Source organism: Quercus lobata, chromosome 3 (assembly GCF_001633185.2).
Source record: "Quercus lobata isolate SW786 chromosome 3, ValleyOak3.0 Primary Assembly, whole genome shotgun sequence".
NCBI lineage: Eukaryota > Viridiplantae > Streptophyta > Magnoliopsida > Fagales > Fagaceae > Quercus > Quercus lobata.
In genome coordinates, this window is record NC_044906.1 from 17,790,108 (window position 1) to 17,805,607 (window position 15,500).

Consider the following 15,500-nt stretch of genomic DNA (forward strand, 5'->3'; position numbering starts at 1 on the left):
TACAAGAAAAGAAATATCACCATATAAAAGAAAAACTTGAAACAAATATACCCAGTCGGTTCTTAATCATTATCAATATGTCAATATAATTACAATACAAAGTAAAACAATAAACTAACTCCATTATAGAGATGGTTTTATCTATTGGGAGGGAGGGAGGCATGAAGAAATTCTAGAATGTTCTTATCCACTTGATTAGATGACACCATGTCAACTAACATGCTTGCAGTGGTCACATTTGCTGAAAATCCCTTGTCAACCATTATTTGGAGATATTTTGTCGCCTTTGATGTCTCACTATGTTGCAGTAACCCTTGGATAATTTTGTTATATGTGCGATCGTTAGGTAAGCAACCATTCCCATCCATTTTCTCAAGCAACTCACATGCTTCATCTATTAGTTCCTCTTGGCACAGCCCCTTGATCATAATATTGTAAGTTGGAACATTAGGCTGCAATCCTTTGGTAGGGAGACTATAAAAGAGTTATCTTGCAGTTGTAAGCTTCCTGACATTACAAAAACCATCAATCAAGATGTTGTAATAAATCAAAGTATTATGCTTCAGCCCTTTGTCTTCAATCTCTTGAAACAATGCCAATGCCTCTACGATTCGTTTATTCCTAAGAAGGCCATCTAACAAGATGGCATAGGTCAGGTAATTTGGATGTTGGCCAAAAGCTGCATGTTATGGAATAGCTCAAGTGCAGCTTGGGGTCTCTTTACTTGGCAAAAGCCACCTATAAGAGTGTTGTAAGTCACAACATTAGGAATCATTCCTTTGTTGGACATTTCATGAGAGAGACGCATTGCCTTTCTTTTTTTGAAGCTCTCTCTTGCCAGCCATTCTTTTTTTGAATAAACTATATTGTATTTTTTTTATTAAACTAATGAATTAAAGAATTCCAGGTACATATTTATCCAGTAAACACATATCCTCCACCCAATACCTTAGATCATAAAATTAGTGAAGTTTTTCTGTTTTTGGCTTCAGTTGCTAGCCTCTATGCTGGTCGGTTTGTACAAGTAAAGCCATGAGTACATGAGAAGTGGCCATTCGTAAATTAATGGGACCCTTTGCACATAGTTCATCCACAAAGCCTTTAATCTCATACTCCACTACTAAATCCTGAAGCCCCAGCTCCACTGCAAATTGCACTGCACTGCATAATCCTAGAGCCTGTTCTTCAATCCAATCATTGCCTACTTCTATTCTTGCACACGTAGCCCCAATACAATGACACCCACTATCACGGATAACCACTCCCAAAATATGCCCAACTATCTTGTAGTTTTCCAACATTCTAATTTCTAAACCATATCCCTTCCATTTGAAGACCTTTGTTTCATACATCCTTCATGAATGCTTGCATTTGCCATCTAGGAATCCTTGAATTCTGACGTAAGGCCACTGCTTCAACATTAGCTAGAAGAGTAATAACCTTCATAAATCCTGTGGTTTTTGTTGCCTTGAGAGCTTCCTTGACAGCCGGACAGATGTTTGCCAGTTTAGTAGCTAAGCTAAGATCCTTTCTAAAAACTTTATCTTTAGCCAAAAATAAAAAATAAAATGATCTGGTCAACTTATTAACAAATACTAGCAAATTATTTATTAATGCTATTTCAAATACTTGAAATTAGTCAATAACTTTAAAAGGGTTCCCCCAAAGTAGTGATATATATCTTTAAAGATATGATGGCATAATCGAAAATTTTAGTGACACTGACACTTGTTCATCGTACATTTTTTTTTTTTTTTTTTTGATAACATTGTTCATCGTACATTTGATACATTATGAATGCGAGATAGTTATTATTACTTTTTTAATTAACACATTTTGATTGAAAGGCATAACATTCTAGTATCCTAACTCAATAAAAATATCCAATGAACCAATAACTTAATAATGGCATTTCAAAGGACCAAATCATCTAAGTCTTTGTACATCTCAATAATTGGAATTCAAGTAAACATAAAGCTAGATTTAAGTTATAAATATATACAAACACATATATACATACACATATAAGCAGATATACTAGCCTCATCACACATGCTTCACGCATGGGACGATGCTCTTTTTTTTTATTTTGGTTTAGTATCATGATTTTTCATTATCCCAATTTTTGGATTATGACACTAAACCTCCAACAAATACCAAAATCATGTTGCTTTGAACTAGAAAAAAAAATATATATATATATATATATATATAAATAAACCGAATTCAGCACCCACAAACCAATCTTTTCTTTCTTTTTTTTTTCTTTAATTTTTTCTTGAGAAAGCACAAACCAATCTCATAGTAAACAAACAAAATAAGGATATGGTAATTTGTTGTTTGTTCTAAAGTGATTTTGTCTGCCTTCCCAACCTTATTCCTCAGAGCTTTAATCAATTTGGCAAGATCAACTATCCCGATCACCACCAGTTGATCGTTCTCCTCTCCAAGTTTCATAGAGTTCATGTCTGCATAGCAAATGAAAGACATAAAAGTCTAGAATTTGACATATTAATGATTTAGTTTTTAATATGTGATTTGGCAAGAAAATATTCAATGTAGTGGGCATATTTTTTAAAAACTTTTTAAAGATTCAATAATTTGGTCACCTACCATCAGACAAATTTAAACAAAAACTTTGTGTTAATTTTGTGAGACACTTTGAAACAACATCATTCTAAATAGAAAGGATGCAAAATAAATAAATAATAAAAAATTGAAAAAATAAAAGAATGAAAGAAATTTCTAGACAAGCATTAACAAAAATCAAAATGACAAAGTATAAATGAAGGGAACCAAAAGAAGGGTCTCATTTGTCATATTTTTCTCAAAAAATTACATGTGAAATTATTGAATTAAAAAAAGAAAGAACAGTTTGACATCAAAGAAGAGAAATAAGTAACAAATAAATAGAAATTGCCATGTGGCAAGAGACAAACAAATGCAATATTTTAAAACGGCAATTGAATGTAAGAAATAAGAAAACTAAAAAATAGGAAAAGTAAAAGGAAAATATTTGCTTATATCCTTGTTCGGATAATCTTGGAAGTCAGCTAATCAAGTATTTTGTTATTCTAGTGCTGTAATATACTATCTGGAATTTTTTTTTTTTTTTTGGTATTTCCTAAAAAAGAAGAAGGATATAGCGTGAAACTTAAATAAATAAATAAAAACCGGATAAGAAAAAGAAGTTAAAGAGAAGTTTAAATTTTAAATTTGATAGTAAAGGAGTTTGTTAGGAGTAAAACATGGGGGAGTGGAATTCAAGCAATTTGTTAGGAGTAAAATGTGGGGAGTGGAATTCAAATGTGTTAGGGTTAATTTTTTTGAGTTTAAATAAACTAGAGTGCATGCTCAGAGGCTTTTCTATTTTTTTTTTTAAAGGTTAATAGCTTACATTCATTATAATTCAAAGTTACTAGATTTTCCAATCATAAAAATACCTAAGGGTGTGATGAGTGTTTATATGAAAAACTTAATTTACCCGCAAACGCAAAACACTTATCAAACCCCTAGGTATTTTTGTGATTAAAAAATATAGCAACTTTGAATTATGATGAATGACAACTATTAACTTTAAAATAAAAAATAAGAGCTTTTGAGCACGTGCATGAGAGCATGCTCAGAAGCTAGTATTCCATAATTATTACATGTTTTGGCAATTCTAAGATTTAGACAAAAAATTTATTTCCCTAGAAAACACATAAATCTCATCACAACCTTGAATATTTTTATAATTTAAAAAAATAACAACTTCGAATTATGATGAATGAAAATTTATTTTAACCACCCTTAGAGAAAAAAAAAAAAAAAAAAAAAGCCTTTGAACACGCGTATGAGCACGTGTTTAGAGGCTAGTTTATATAATTTTAAAATACCACAAGTCTTAAACCTAAATAAAAGTTGGAAGAAATTGGATGATTCAATAGGAGAGGATCTAATCCCTTCTTATTTTTTGTTAAAGCACTATAGTGGTGTTTTTTTAATTAAAAGAAGAAAAAAAGGTAAATGAATATATAAGCACTTTTTGTAATGTAAAGTGGGAACCTGGATTATTTATTTGATAGGTTTTTCATTGTAATAAAAACACAAAATCTTAATATTGACCGATCTTTTTACTGCCGTGACAATAATGCTGATCCTCTTTTTATTTTTGTATTGGAGTAAGAGGAGAAAAGGAGATATGTAATGTGTTGTATTTCTCTTCCCACCCCCTCTTCTTGCCTCTTATACTTTCCCTCATCCTTTCCAATATAAGAATTTACAGAGACATACGAAAATAGGAGAGAGAGTATGAAGAATGAGCTTTATTTAAGAGCTATAGTAATCATTCAAGTCAACAGAAAAGACCGACTACAAACATGCACTTGCTAAATCGTAGGGCACTTGAGAACAACTTGAGAAACAACTGAAAATCATTAGTATAGGTGACGAGTCCAAGAGTAATCTATTGTAGAATGCAGAATATGTTTGCTCTCTAGCACCAAAAATTATATATATAAGAGTGCATTTGTTTGTCACTGCATGATAGATTGATAGTGCTGCTTCCTTTTTCCTGTTGTTCATTGCTTTAATAAACGGATTTGAATGACCAAAGGTCATTGCTATTCGAGAGAGGAATTGTGCTGCTTCTTGTGTTCCCTTTCTAGTTTAACCAAAGCAGATTTTCACGTAGAATATTGCATAAGAATATCTGCACATCAGTTCTAAGCATTTTTTAAATTCATGATTCCTTATTAAATGAGTGCTAAAATTAGAGAGCAGACTCTTTTGATTTCTAGGACTTATTTAGTGAATATTTCAAGGTTCAAAATTTTCTATTACCTACTCTTATCGGTAATCTTAAATAGCAATATCTAGAATGCATTCCAATGAGTAAGCATATATCTGGAAGTTCACCTCAACATTCATGAACAACTTCTTATATTTCACAAACAAATCGAATATTTGAGCAATATTGTAAAAGTAAAATAACCCTTGTATTTCAACCTCACTTTTTCTTTCACATATTCCTTTCTTTCAGATATACATTTATGTTTCTAATTCTGAGATATAGTTAGACTTGCTTCAAGTTGATTAGAATATTGTTGCTTAGTTTCAAACAGTAGTGTGAATATAATTAACAGGAGCACCAGCTCTCACATAACATGTCATACAATAGAAATACAAACAATAAATTGTGAGTACTTAAGATAACCATTATTTGAATTAAAATAGAAGGGACACAGCCAACTTTTTCAATTGGGGGGGGGGGGTGGGGGAGGGGGGGTTATCTCCAGATTTTGTCGTTATATACTTTTCTCCCTTTATAAATTTACTATTTATAAATTTATTTGTTCTAGCAGTACCACACTTCAATGCAAAAAAACTAAATTTATTTTTTCTCAATCACAAAGATTATGAATTTGTCCATAAAAACAACTTTTTCAATAATATAATGTAATTTGTATATCATACATCACTACACCAAAGTTTGCTAAATATATATACCTATTTTTTAACACAATTTATCCAAAAATATAAGTAAATGCTTAGGTAGAAAAATTATTAATAAGATGAAAAGTCACTAATAATATGATGTATGTTAAAGAATCATTAAACTTATTAAAGATTAAAGAAAAATAATAAATTTGACATAATATACATCTCTAATAACTACAAATTATTTTATATTTCTCATCACAAATTATTTAGAAAATACCAAATTACCAATATATCTGAAAAGAGTAACAATTCATACTTTAAATTTATAATACCATAAATAAATAAAAATCATATATACACAACCTTTAACTATTAGACAAAAAGAATTTGCTTCTCAAAAAAAAAACAAAAAAGATAAAAAGAATTTTTTTTTTTAATAATAGAGAAAAATTTTAACTATGGACTTATTATAAATAGAATCAAATAAAATAAAAAGGTGTAGTGGCTTTTTGTTTTTGTTTTTCAGATCAACGTGGCACTCTAAGCTTCATAAAATAAAATGGTGGCTAACTTAGAAACTAAAACTGTCACTTGCCTCCATTCTCTTTTTCTCCTCCTCAGTTTTAACTTTTTCCTCTGACTCTCTCTTCTGTAAATACAAAAGATAGAAGCATCAATGGAGATGATGAGGTTCTAACTCAAAAATATTACCCTCTGATTTGGAGAGTGTCATGTTCTATTTTCCTCAAATCCACATTTGAAACAATACCAATATATATTCAAAAATTTGTGTTTTTTTCAAATTGTGGTTCCATCCCTAGGTGGGGACATAGCTATTTAAGTTACGTTTTCAATCATATATTGCATTTTCTAAACTAATAGCTTCATATGGGTTATAAGATACAAGGGCTGATACTAATTTTCCTATCAGACTAATAATGCATCCCAATAATACACCGCATGCACCCTAGCAAGGGTGGATAATGAACCATGTTGCGTGTTGTTAACTTGGCTTTGCCATGTTCATTGTATTCATATCCTTTATTTATTTGCATCCTTAGTATGGAACATAACCTATTTAGAGAAGATTATTTTATTATTATTATTATTATTATTATTGAAATAATGAACTCATTTTGGATTTGATGAAATTTGTTTCTCAACTTTAATTTTTTAGGAAATCCTTTCTTGGAGAATAACTTCTTTTAGAAAAATGCAAACATAATCCATTTTTGGTGACCTTTCTTGGATAATGACTTTCTTGCATAATAAGTCAAAGATCCAACATGGGCTTTCCAAATTGCCAATACACCGAGTTTCATGGTGTAAGCTAGCAATTAAGACAGACCACCGAATCTGAAATCAATCCTATTTTGTCTTGTTACAATTTTCAGTTATTTGGTCGGGTTTTTAACAAGCATCCAAAAAGGATTGCCATTGTTGTAAGCTTCATGTTTGAGAACTATATTCAAGGAAATTTGTGTCTAGCATTCTCGCTTAAGCTTGACAGAGATCTTAGCCACTGATTTTGCATTTGCTAAGGTACACACCATTAGCCCCCACATGCCATACCCCTCTTCATTTTGCATAAAGCAGAAACGACCTGGGCCACATTATACAAGAGATCCAGCAAGCTCGAGACACATTTCAGAACTGCACTTTCAAGCACCTGAACAGAGACCATAATAAACTTGCACATGAGCTTGCTCACTTTGCCCGTAGAAATGAAAACACCTTTATTTGGAAAGGGATTACACCCCCAGTTGTGTCATCTTTAATCTAATCTAATCTGCTGTAATGGTCCCAGCTGCTTGCTGTTCCCTTCTGATGTACTCCTTTCTATTTGGTTTAATGCCATAAGATCCATTTCAAAAAAAAAAAAAAAAAAGCAGGAGATCTTCACTGGAGTAGATACACAGTGTTTGACCACTGCGATCAAAGGAAAATGGAAAGTATTCTTTACTTCACACCCATAATAGGTTCAGCTGGTATCTACATCAAGCAATTCACCTATCTGGACTTCATTAGTGAGAGGACTTGTCAGTCTTTAACTGCTTGCCAACTGAAAATTTTATAATCCTCATGGATCTACAGTAATCCATATGGCATCCTGGTTGGAAATGAATCAAATTATGAGTCCGTAGAATTCATGACAACTTCATATTCTGCCTTTCAGAATTCCTCTAAAGCAAAGTTAAAATGAGAAAATACTTTTTTATACTTTCAACTAAATTTTTATATGCCTTTCAGTTACAAGAATGATACAAATCATGGAAAATATTTGTTCAAGAGTCCAATTAACATGTGTCCTTAGGACATTTATTAATGAACCATTAAAGGAAAGTTTTAATTTCACTTTCATGGAAAATATAAAAAAGCTATTAAAAAAAAATTCAATTACTTTAAAGACCTTTTAGCCAAAAAAAAGTTTTCAGATCTTTCAATAAGGCCATCTGACATTCTAAAAGACCATTATGGTCACATGCCACGACTTTGTTTCTTTACAACAACGTAACAAGAGATATCCCAGCACACAAAGCATAAAACCGTTATGGCTACATGCCATAAAATTGCGGTTTAATCCGCAGCCAAGCAACAAAAATTACCTGGATTGTTACAGCATCTCTGCAGAGTTGGAATTCTGCAACTAAGCACCATGAGTACAGAATTTCAATAGCAAAGGAAACAGCTGCTGCTATTGAGCAGTAAAGGAAGCTCAACTGCACACCACCGAGACCAATTAATTTATGGAACATATTTTCAGTTGGTGCTGAGAATCCTTGGTGTCTTTTCCAGAAACACATAAAAAGCATATTGCCATCTTCGTAATCCATACGCTTCAAGTCACATGTCAGAGCCAGACCAAAGATATGATTCTTTTTCTGTAGCTCGTTTCTAATTCATCCTTTTGAACAATCCCTTCTCAAATCCTACAAGAGGTAAAACAACAGAAATTAATCACTTCTGAGAGCTAATATACTTTTCAAAATAATTTTTTTGCTTCTTTAGTGCATAAGAATCTTCCTTTGGCCGATGATCTCTCTCTCTCTCTCTCACTCACATAAGTTCACTATAATGGGAAATGACCAAATGATTGGGATCACCACATCATGGCACACAGGAAGATGCTAAGGCAAGATCCATAGCTTATTGAGAAAAATAAAGAAACATCTGACTAAAGGATGATGGAAATGAACCAACCAGCACTACAGTCAACTCCATCCCAATGTCTTCCTGGTCTTATACCAGATCTGTTTGGAGCAACATCTAATCTTCGTTTTAACCAGCTGTGATCAGGAATGTCCTGAGGAACAACAAACCCTGATTCCTTCATTTTCTCATTATCCCCTAGGTTTGGGAGAACTAGTTCAGGGCACTTTTTCTGCACAATGTCAAAGAGATATGTCAAATTAGTATTAAATTCTTCAATTTCAATGATAAAAGATAAGCAAGTCAATTACTTGTCTTCACCAAATGTGCCACGGGATCACCATCTCTTATTCTCTCCCTCAGCATTTTGTCAAGTCCAAGATCCTCTCTGCAAACAGAACACAGATGTTATTTATTTTTATTTTTTGATAAGTAGAGAACGCATATGTTATTTATTACAAGGCACTAGGTGTACACATAGTAAGACTGGAAAATGAAGGTATTATGCTGTCTCTGCCAAACAGAAGATGGGTAGCTCTGTAGTGAAGCACAGTTAATGTATTTGTTGCTTGGTGGTTGTAAAGGAAGTAAAATCTTAGTGACAACAAGGAATAGCTCTGTTGCTACTATTATGGACACTACTAGCACTAATACATACAATCTAAAAGGTCTACCCAAAGTGGACTGTATGTCTTTGTTTGTGAAATTGGCATTTAAGCTAAGACAGGAAAATCAATATCCAAACCTCTTAAAAATTGGAAGAGAATTTGTCGAAAAATGTAAAGGAGTTCTATTGGCAATGAGTACTTTAGCTGACCTACTTTATTCAAAAGTTGATGAACACGAGTGGATATCTATTAGAGATAACAAGATATGGCATTTAAAACAAAAGGAAGGTGACATCTTACCCGCGTTGAAGCTCAATTACAACCAATTTCCATTTCACTTGAAGCAATGTTTTGCATATTGTTCTGTTTTCCCAAAGGATTTTCAATTCGATAATGATCTGTTGATTCGATTTTGGTTGGCACATGGAATTCTTCAATCCCCTATCAACAAAAGTCAAGAGTTGGAAGATGTTGGTGACTTGTGTATCAAGAGCTGTTGTCGAGATCGTTCTTTCAAGATGTTGTACAAAAAGATATCTCACATTATACCTTTAAAATGCAAGATCTTGTCCATGATCTTGCACTCTCAATTGCCAAAGGTGAGTGTTCGGTAGTGATCGAGAAGTCTACCCTTGCTTCAGTAGTTTGTCATCTGTCAATTTTGGAGAATGGGCAAGAAATTACAACACAATTAGAGAAGTTGAGCAAAGTTCAAAACAGAGCAACCCATGTCCTTACTTGAAGCATGCATCTCAAGATTTAAGTACTTACGGATGCTTGATTTGTGAAATTCACCATTTGACGTGTTGCCAAATTCTATTGGAACTTTGAAACATTTGAGATATCTCAACTTATACGAAAATCGCAAAATCAAGCAACTTCCAGATTCCATTTGCATGCTGCACAGTTTGCAAACTTTACAGCTTAGAGGTTGCAGCAATCTTTCTTGAACGGTTACCCAAAGGTATAAGGGACATAATCAGCCTCAGGTTTTTGGGTGTTACAATAAAGCATACCTGCTTTCGAAGGAGGCAGTATCAAACACCTAACTGCCCTAATGAACCTGGTAATTACGGATTGTGAAGAGCTTAGTTTGACGGATAACGAAGAGAATCAAGATCTACAATAGTTCTGATTACAGTCCCCAAGCCAAACCATAAGGCACTAGACTAGTTTGGAATATGGCATACTTTTGCTTTCCCATGAGAATATCCTATGAAATAAGCTTTGACACAACAAGGTAAGAATAATCATAAAACTATGCTCTTGTAAAAAAAAAATCATAAAACTATGCTATATAAAAGGAACCCAAACTAATATCTTCATCATTCCACTCTAATTTTATTTCCATAACAAAAACTCTATTTAGCATGTTTGTTTTCACAAAATGACATATAAAGTAGGGAAAAACCCCTTGAGTTGAGACACAAGTTGAACTAGCTTGGAGATCATTTTGGAATTTATTAGAGTATTACCCCATATCTGTTTCAATTATCATTTTCGAATTTTTGAACCATGGTCTGTTTCAATAACTAATAAGTGGCCTCTATCACCACAATCAAACCATTCATTAATTAAAACTGAAATTAATCCAATAGCTAGCACCAAGAATGCATTTAAAATAAAAACCAACCTCTGTTCCAAGTGTTACTATTCTCATTTGTAAAACCCTAATACCCTAACAACCTTCACAAATCACAAATGCATCTGTAACCCAGTTACAAAAAAGTAATAATTTAAAACAGAGACCACATACATGGTAAGTGTTTGGAATAGGGCCTACCCAAACAATCTTCAAGGAGCCTTTCTTTTTTCTCACAATAATCAGAAACCCTGCTTCATTTACCCAGAGTCAAGCATGCAAGTTTCACATAATGTAATCACTTATAAATGGATAAGGAGGTGAATGAAAGCTTCCAAGGATATCAAATCTTGATGTTTCATGCTATTGATCAAGTAGGAAAATGAATAAGAAAACATTGAATGATTACTATTTTTGAAGTCCAAGCATAACAACTAAAAACAAAAGGCAATATGTGAAGTGCCTTACTGAAAGAATGTTAAAGGAATTTCCAAGTTTCAAGTTATATTCTTTGTCTGCATCATCACAAAAGAATTTGAGGACTTAAAGTCTTATTCCCTGAAGCCTTCTGATAGTATTTTGATAAAGAATAGCAAACTCCGAAATCTAAAACACAACTAACAGCAGAATTACTTGACAATGAAAGAATCCAAAATCCATAAATAGCAATTATTCAAAGCGGCAAAATCAACCGGCCACTCTTTCTAGAAAACAAATATAACAGCAACAGAGATTGATGAATGAGAATTTAGATTTACATCAAAAACAGGATCCTTTAAATGTCGACAACAAGCACTACACTGATACAACACGTAAGTTTAACAAAGAATGATATAGGTTGAATGTATAACCTAACTATTTCTTAAAAATTCAGGAGAAAAGGAAAGCTCTGCATATGAGGTTAGTAATAGTAACAAGGGAATTGCAGGTATGCCAAATCCATCAAAGATCAGAATATTAGTTGAAGTAGAAAGAAGATAATCTCTAATATTAACTACTAAATAAGGAAAATCTACTAGTATCAATGGCCTTTGGTTGATATTCAGTTGACCTATCACAAGCACCCAAATTGCCACATGAGCATCACCAACTGCAAACAAACTATTCTGTCATTTCATAAATAAATAAAACTAATTCCATGTTTGCTACGTTGCATCAACTGAAGTTCAAGATAATAATCCCAAAATTAACAATACTAGTGCTCAACATATTTTCAAGGAAAGATAAAAAAAATGGAACAGAAAAAAACAACCTAGCGCCAACACAAGAAAAGAAATATCACCAATAAAAGTAAAAATTGAAACAAACATTACCCAGTCCTTAATCATTATCAATATGTCAATATGATTACAGTACAAAGTAAAACAATAAACTTACTCCATTATAGAGATGGCTTTATCTATTGGGAGGGAGGGAGACATGAAAATATTCTTGAATGTTCTTATCCACTTGATTAGATGACAGCATGTCAAATACTATGCTTGCAGTGGTTGCATCTGCTGAAAATCCCTTGTCAACCATTATTTGGAGATATTTCGTAGCCTTTGATGTCTTATTGTGTTGCAGTAACCCTTGGATAATTCTGTTATATGTGCGATCGTTGGGTGAGCAACCATTCCCATCCATTTTCTCAAGCAACTCACATGCTTCATCTATTAGTCCCTCTTGGCACAGCCCCTTGATCATAATATTGTAAGTTGGAACATCAGGCTGCAATCCTTTGGTAGGGAGACTATAAAAGAGTTCTCTTGCAGTTGTAAGCTTCCTAACATTACAAAAACCGTCAATCAAGATGTTGTAATAAATCAAAGTATTATGATGCTTCAGCCTTTTTTCTTCCATCTCTTGAAACAATGCCATTGCCTCAGCGATCTGTTTATTCTTAACAAGGCCATCTAACAAGATGGCATAGGTCTGAGAATTTGGACGTTGGCCAAAAGCTTGCATGTTATGGAATAGCTCAAGTGCAGCTTGGGGCCTCTCCACTCGGCAATAGCCACCTATAAGAGTGTTGTAAGTCACAACATCGGGAATCATTCCTTTGTTGGACATTTCATGAAAGAGACGCATTGCCTCGTCAATTTTTTTACTTTTGCAATATCCGTTTATCAATATATTATAGCTAAACACATTGGGTGAACAACCCCTCTCAACCATCATATTAAATGCTTTGATAGCATCATCCATTTTGTTTTGCAAACAATAACTGTCAATCAAAGAGTTATAAGTGACGGAGTCAGGCTCAATGCCTCTTTGAACCATTTTAGTAAAAACTTCTTTTGCCTCTGTCAACATCCCTTCCTTGCAAAGTGTGTCCACCAAAATGTTAAAGGTCCACACATCTGGCATGATCTCCCTTTGCATCATCTCATTCAACAAAGTAGCAGCCTCCCTCCACCGGCCAAAATTGCATAGTCCTTGAATTAAGCAACTATAAGTGACAACGTCTGGCTGAATGCCTTTACTCATCATTTCAGATAAAAGGTTTAAAGCCTCAGTTACCAATTTGTCCTTACATAAACTGTCAATGATCGTGCTATACAGCACCACATCAGGTTCAAAATTCCCTTTTTCTACCGTCCTTAGCAACCTAATAGCTGCACTAGTCTCCCCAATCTTACACAGACCGTTTACTATTGTTCCAACAGTAATCACATCAGGTTGATACCCTTTGTTCTCCATTTCTTCTACCAACCTCACAGTTCCAGAAACATTACCTTGATGACAGAGACCTTTAAGAAGAGTGTTTAGAATTATATGGTTTGGTTGATAACCAAGTTTCAAAATTGTTGCTAAGACAGAGAACCCAAAATCGACCCGGTTCAAATGACAGTAGCAATTAATCAAAACATTGAGAATATAAACATCGGGAGTAATTCCAAAGGAGCCCATATCTCTAATTAGAGTAATGACTACGGAGTAATGCTTCATTCTTGCAATGGCACCCAACAATTGAGTAAAATCGACAATGGAAGGCAAAGGGTGCATGTGAAGCATTTTATCAAACAGGCCTAAGGCATGATCAAGATTCTTAAAGGTTCGAGATTTGCAGTGATCTCTAACAGAATTCAACAACTGATTCCGATTCTGATTAGGGATTTTTGCATTTTCTCTTCTACTGCTAATACTATTAGTAGAATAAGTAAAAGCATGAAATGGAAGGCTTCCTCGAATAATCAAACGACTGTATACAGAAACAAGAGAGGATGTTGATTTACCCATTTCCTCGAGAAGAAGAAGAAGAAGTAAAGCTAGTTTGGTGTTCACAATGACTGACTCAGGCAGCTACCAATTCGGGGCGGGTTTGGTTTCGGCTGAGCTCCGGAACTTGTAAAAGGAGAAATCGTGGTGATGGAGTTGGCAAATCAGAGAGCGAAACTGGAAGCTGTGAGCTGTGAGTGGGAACCGTACGAGGGAGTGAGAGTGAAAGTGTATTTGCTAAGGGAAAACTCATTCAAGTAAAATATTGTTTAGTTAAAAGAGCCCTAAGAAAACAAAATAAATTATTGTTGATATATTTTTATTTTTTTATTTATTATGATATATTTTATAGTATTACTTCCTAATTTTTTTAAATTACTAAAATACATTTTTGGTCCAAATTTTAATTTATGAGATTTTTTTTTTGAAAAATAATTCTTATTTATGAGATTTAAGTGGTCTCTTTTATTTGTTAACTAGTTTTATGCCCATACAATGTACGGCTTAGTGAAAGAATTATATATAAATTTTAAAAATATTTTTTTGATAATATAATTAAATTTAATAACAAATAAATAGTAAAAATATTTTATAGATAATGGCAAGTTTTAAATTTCTAAAAGCTCTTAGTAGTAATTTTATTTCAAAAACACTAATTAATGATTGAAGAGAAACGTTATATCCGGTTAGACTAAAACATAACTTTTACTTGTTCAAATAACAATTAAGGCATAGTAAGGAGAGGAACAACAAATAATAATTATAACATATCGACATAATAATATTTATATTTAATTATAATGACTCGCTTGCATCTCAAAGTGTCAAATTAATATCAACACTAAACATGCTAGGATGTTTTTGTTAATTAATGTAAATAAGCAAAAAATTAATATCAACATCTAACACCCTACTATTGCATGAATTTTGATTAAAATTGACCTAATATTTTTACTTTAACCCCAAGAAATCATCCCGAATTTACAAATTAAAAACTACCCAAATTTATAAATAAGAAAAAATTGAAAGCAAAATTCACTACAACACACACATAAATATATACACACAAAGAAATTCTAAATTCATTAATTACAAACAATATAAATTTCTAAACATTAAAAAAAATATGGAATTAGATTTAAAGTAAAGACACTCACATCAAAGTTGAATTAACTTTGACAGAAGGGGGAAGTCATGTAGATTTCACATGAAAGTTGAATATATATATATATTTTTTTAACACAAGTTATCCAAAAATATAAGTAAATGCTTAGGTAGAAAAATTATTAATAAGATGAAAAGTCACTAATAATATGATGTATGTTAAAGAGTCATTAAAATTATTAAAGATTAAAGGAAAATAATAAATTTGACATATGAAGAGGAAGGAATGTAGAAGTGACGGATACATTTGGATGGACTTGGCAGATCAAGATAAGTGGGCCCAAGGTGAACGAATCCAGTGTGAACGGATCAGGATAGACGGACCAAAAAGCCACGTGGTGCTAAAGTGGTCATTATGAGGTCTCTAAGAA

General features: G+C 32.8%; 1 protein-coding gene across 1 annotated transcript; it reads right to left on the bottom strand.

Annotated features, from left to right (window-relative positions):
• LOC115980468 (putative pentatricopeptide repeat-containing protein At1g12700, mitochondrial) lies at positions 1 to 14,204 on the bottom strand. The gene is made up of 11 exons (XM_031102711.1): positions 12,163 to 14,204; positions 11,398 to 11,468; positions 8,896 to 8,962; positions 8,626 to 8,806; positions 8,339 to 8,354; positions 8,031 to 8,211; positions 6,997 to 7,093; positions 2,295 to 2,468; positions 1,441 to 1,544; positions 1,041 to 1,337; positions 1 to 452 (listed from the first exon to the last, which is right to left on the bottom strand). The coding sequence occupies exons 1-11, from the start codon at positions 13,984 to 13,986 to the stop codon at positions 138 to 140; spliced, it is 3,327 nt and encodes a 1,108-aa protein (XP_030958571.1). The 5' UTR covers positions 13,987 to 14,204; the 3' UTR covers positions 1 to 137.
• Between the last annotated feature and the right edge of the window lie 1,296 nt (positions 14,205 to 15,500).

Coding starts and splice junctions, on each gene's coding strand:
- LOC115980468 (XM_031102711.1), bottom strand. CDS start 13,986: ATGGGTAAATCAACATCCTCTCTTGTTTCTGTATACAGTCGTTTGATT. Junction 11,469..12,162: donor TCTCCCTCCCTCCCAATAGA/TAAAGCCATCTC, acceptor TTTGTTTTCTAG/AAAGAGTGGCCGGTTGATTT. Junction 453..1,040: donor TACGAATGGCCACTTCTCAT/GTACTCATGGCT, acceptor AAAGGATTGCAG/CCTAATGTTCCAACTTACAA.